This window comes from Sapajus apella, unplaced genomic scaffold (assembly GCF_009761245.1).
Source record: "Sapajus apella isolate SASKATOON/1434 unplaced genomic scaffold, GSC_monkey_1.0 scaffold14, whole genome shotgun sequence".
Taxonomy (NCBI): Eukaryota; Metazoa; Chordata; class Mammalia; order Primates; family Cebidae; genus Sapajus; species Sapajus apella.
In genome coordinates this window covers 14,511,829-14,516,370 of record NW_022436954.1, presented here as the reverse complement: position 1 = coordinate 14,516,370, position 4,542 = coordinate 14,511,829, and the positions used below count along the sequence as shown (strand labels likewise).

The 4,542-nt window shown below is 35.6% G+C and overlaps 1 protein-coding gene across 1 annotated transcript; it reads left to right on the top strand.

Moving 5' to 3' along the window:
* Positions 1-2,432: 2,432 nt before the first annotated feature.
* LOC116554449 (olfactory receptor 5L1) lies at positions 2,433-3,527 on the top strand. Its single transcript, XM_032282418.1, has one exon. It carries the CDS (start codon positions 2,524-2,526, stop codon positions 3,457-3,459), a length of 936 nt encoding a protein of 311 aa, XP_032138309.1. The 5' UTR covers positions 2,433-2,523; the 3' UTR covers positions 3,460-3,527.
* Positions 3,528-4,542: the final 1,015 nt, after the last annotated feature.

Genomic DNA, 4,542 nt, shown 5'->3' with positions numbered 1-4,542 from the left:
TTTTTAAAATGCTATGCTTGAAAAACTCCTTAATGAAAATATTTTTCTCAGTGTGTTAAAAGGAACAATTTGGTGGGAAGTGAAACCTGTTTAATATCTTAAGTACCAAATATCTGAAAACAACTATTAGTGTGAGATGGAAAGCAGTGTGAACAAATTGGGATGAACGCTTGTTTTCTCTAGCCATTTCTCTTTCCCCTCTATCACGCTAACTCTGTCCGTGGAACCTAATGAAGACAGCATGGAGATTATCTCCAAAGTTGCCTTTGTGCTGAGGGTGACAGCAAGAGGTAACAGGAATAGGACTATTCATAGAGGGACATGGACATGAGAACCACCTCTGAAGCAGAAAGAAGAGGAATTACTTTGTCTTACTGAAAAGCATGTTGAAATACCTCTCTATGACAGGTTTCTCAATGAAGGCACCACTGAAATGTTGGTCCAGACAGCGTTTTGTTGTGTGTGCTGCAGGCAGGGACCCTCATCTTTGTAGAGGGCATCGTAGAGTGTTCAGCAGCATCCCCACTATGTGTCAATAGCACTGCCTTTCTCCCCTAACAACCAAAAATGTCTGCAGACGTCGACAAATATGTCATTGGAATCAAAGTCACTCTTGACAAACAATCACTGCCCTATGTGCAATTAACAGCTTGATTATTTTCTTTAGATTTTAAAATAGGAAAGGGCTTTCAAAGTATGTACTCGTTTGAATTCAGGGAAAGATATGTAACTCACTTCTCCTGGTCATTTTAAGAGAGAAAATATCATCAGAACAGTTTTTTTTTAAATTTTCAGTCTGTCATTTAATAATATGCATGCTGTCTATCTTTGAAATCACTTGAAGAATGGGAAAAATAGTTGGTTGGGTTGGTCTCTAGCCCAGAATTTTTTCTTTCTGGAGTGCTTGATTGGTGCCTCTGCAATGATGTATGAATCTACCAAGGGTAAGGAAATGAAAGAGTGAGAGGATTCTCACTCTCACTTTACATTTGCTGTGTGTCAAAGGTCTGAAAAGTGTGTCCCTAATTTTAAAAATTTCACCCTCTTTCTCCATTTCACTCCATAATAATGATGTTTTGGGAGAAGTCAGACAAGGTAATAAATTTTCTTAAAAAATATTTATGTTATTGGATGTTGTAAGGATTAAATATATGATTCAACTTGTTTGTGTATATGGAACAAATGTATATATTTAATTTATACATTATTGTAATATATACAATATTTTTTCTCTACACTCTGGCTGTTTTTTAAACTATTTTTTTTTTCTTTTTTTTTTTTTTTTATATCTTTTTTTTTGAGACGGAGTTTCACTCTTGTTTCCCAGGCTGGAGTGCAATGGCGCGATCTTGGCTCACCGCAACCTCCGCCTCCTGGGTTCAGGCAATTCTCCTGCCTCAGCCTCCTGAGTAGCTGGGATTACAGGCACGCGCCACCATGCCCAGCTAATGTTTAGTATTTTTAGTAGAGACGGGGTTTCACCATGTTGACCAGGATGGTCTCGATCTCTTGACCTCGTGATCCACCCGCCTCGGCCTCCCAAAGTGCTGGGATTACAGGCTTGAGCCACCGCGCCCGGCCTTTTTTAAACTATTTTATCCCTTTTCAGAGTCATGTACTGACATCATTGAAATGATTTAAAATTATCCTTTATATAACTGCATGCTTTTTTATTATATATACTACAATTGTGATAATCTTTCTCTTATTTGATATTTTATTTCTAAGTTTTAGTATTGCAAATTATACCTCAATGTGGTAGTGGAAATTTTTCTTAATAATTTTCTGTACACATCTTTGATCAGGTCTTCAAACAGATTGAAAGAAGTAAATTTATTTAACACATAGTTTTTTTAAGACTGAAGAGTCATAGTTACAGTAAGTTGTCCTCAAGAGTATCAATTCCCCTAACCATGGTTGACATTGAAGAGTGTAATTAACCAAATCATGATGCTAATTTTATAGAGAAAATGCTAATACAGATTATAAAATGAGTTTCTTCAACTAAAATATATTAATAAAGTATGAACACTTGACTGTAAATATCTTAAATAAATGTATTTCTCACCATTGTAGTGAAAAATTCAGAGAGGTATTATATATTCTAAACGTTATTTTCTAGGATCCCAATATCTGGAGTTAGCTAAGAAAATAGGATTTGAATTTGAAAGAGTAAGGACACTAATTAAATAATAACTTCACCTCATTCCTAGTTATTCAGTGCAAAGCTCTCAATTGTAAAAGACTAATTAAAAGAACTATACAAATTAATATAAATGCTAATATTTTTGTTTGATCTTTGAAATAAACTGTACATTTTATGCCCTTGTATTATACAATGACAGAAATTTATAAAATTTCACAAAAGTTTTTCTGATAAAAAAGTTCTTTGTTGATAAAATTAACTACTCTACTTTTTCTGATAACTTTTTACAGGATAGAGCCAAAACTAAATTTTAGACTATATAATAGAGAATAATTTTTAAGTTTGTTTTTTCCTCCTCTCTCATATAAATTGGAGACATGGGCAAGGAAAACTGCACCACCGTAGCTGAGTTCATTCTCCTTGGACTATCAGACGCCCTGGAGTTGAGAGTCTGTCTCTTCCTGCTGTTCCTTCTCATCTATGGAGTCACGGTGTTAGCAAACCTGGGCATGATTGCACTGATTCACGTCAGCTCTCGGCTCCACACCCCCATGTACTTTTTCCTCAGCCACTTGTCCTTTGTGGATTTCTGCTACTCCTCAATAATTGTGCCGAAGATGTTGGCTAATATCTTTAACAAGGACAAAGCCATCTCCTTCCTGGGGTGCATGGTACAATTCTACTTGTTTTGCACTTGTGTGGTCACTGAAGTCTTCATGCTGGCTGTGATGGCCTATGACCGCTTTGTGGCCATCTGTAATCCCCTGCTGTACATGATAACCATGTCTCAGAAGCTGTGTGTAGAGCTGGTATCTTTCTGCTACTTCTGTGGGATGGTGTGTTCTCTGATTCACTTGTGCTTAGCTCTTAGGATCCCCTTCTATAGATCCAATGTCATTAACCACTTCTTCTGTGACCTACCTCCTCTCTTAAGTCTTGTTTGCTCTGATATTAGTATAAATGAGGCGCTGCTGTTCCTGGTGGCCACTTTCAATGAGAGTGTTACCATCATGATCGTCCTCACCTCCTACCTACTAATTCTCACCACCATCCTGAAGATGCGCTCTGCAGAGGGCAGGCGCAAAGCCTTCTCCACTTGTGCCTCCCACCTCACAGCCATCACTGTCTTCCATGGAACACTCCTTTCTGTTTATTGCAGGCCCAGCTCAGGCAACAGTGGAGATGCTGACAAAGTGGCCACCGTGTTCTACACGGTTGTGATTCCCATGCTGAACCCCCTGATCTACAGCCTGAGGAATAATGATGTGAAAGAAGCTCTCAGAAAAGTGATTGGCTTCAAAATTCACTCCTAGGGAAGACTTTACTAGCAGATTCAGGATTCCCAATTAGTGGCAGGTGGGGTGTTCACAGGAGGGATGCAGTGTTGGAGTGAAGGGAAGAAGGAACTCTTCTCTTCACTAGTTATGAGTAAGTTATGAGTAAGCCTTTTTTGATTCACTTTGTGCTTCTTAAACTTTAAGGAGTAGGATCGAACATATTTCAAAATTTGCCACCAACTTTTTAAAAATAAATCTGGAATGTTTTAAATGAATGTGAGGAACAGTATTGTTAAGATAGAAATGTTTAGTTTTCTCTAAAATCATTACAAGTCTTCTAATGAAGAACTTATTATTACATTTATTTCAATATACATTATGAAACTATGATTCTTTTCAAAACGAAATTTTCATTATTCTATATTGATGATTATACCATCATTGAAGTTTGTAGAATTGCATATATATATGGAATATACAGATAATATATATGTATTCCACATATATATTCCATATATATACATAAAGTATGTATATATTTATCATTTTTAACTTTTTGGTTTATTTTGTTTTATTCTTTATTATTTTGTTGCTGTTGTTTTAGTTTCCAGTATTGTTGGAACTTTGGCTGCTATGTTATCCGATAGATGAAGAACATAATAATTTCATAGGACTCTAGGAAAATTTAATTAAAGAAGCTGGAATCACATACAAGAAGCTTAGAATAATCCCTGAAACATAATTAGTAGTTCTCTCTCTTTCTCTCTATCTTTGCTATATACATAAATATATATGTATATAGAATTATTACATAGAATACATAGAATATATACATAGAATAAGAATTCTATGTATATAGAATTATTAGAAGCATTATTATGAATTGCAGCATTTCTGAATTAACTGTCTTCTCTTACTTTATCTTTATGTCTTATCTTCACACTAACTCTAAAATGCGTTAAGAAAGAGATGCTTACTGACACTTATAAAAGGAATTTTAATCTCTGTTCATGTTCTTTTCATGTGTTTTTGGTTTTGCTGAACTGCCTGTTATTTCACACTTTCCGTATGTACTCAAACCACATTTCTTTTCTGTATCGAATTATATGCACTATGATG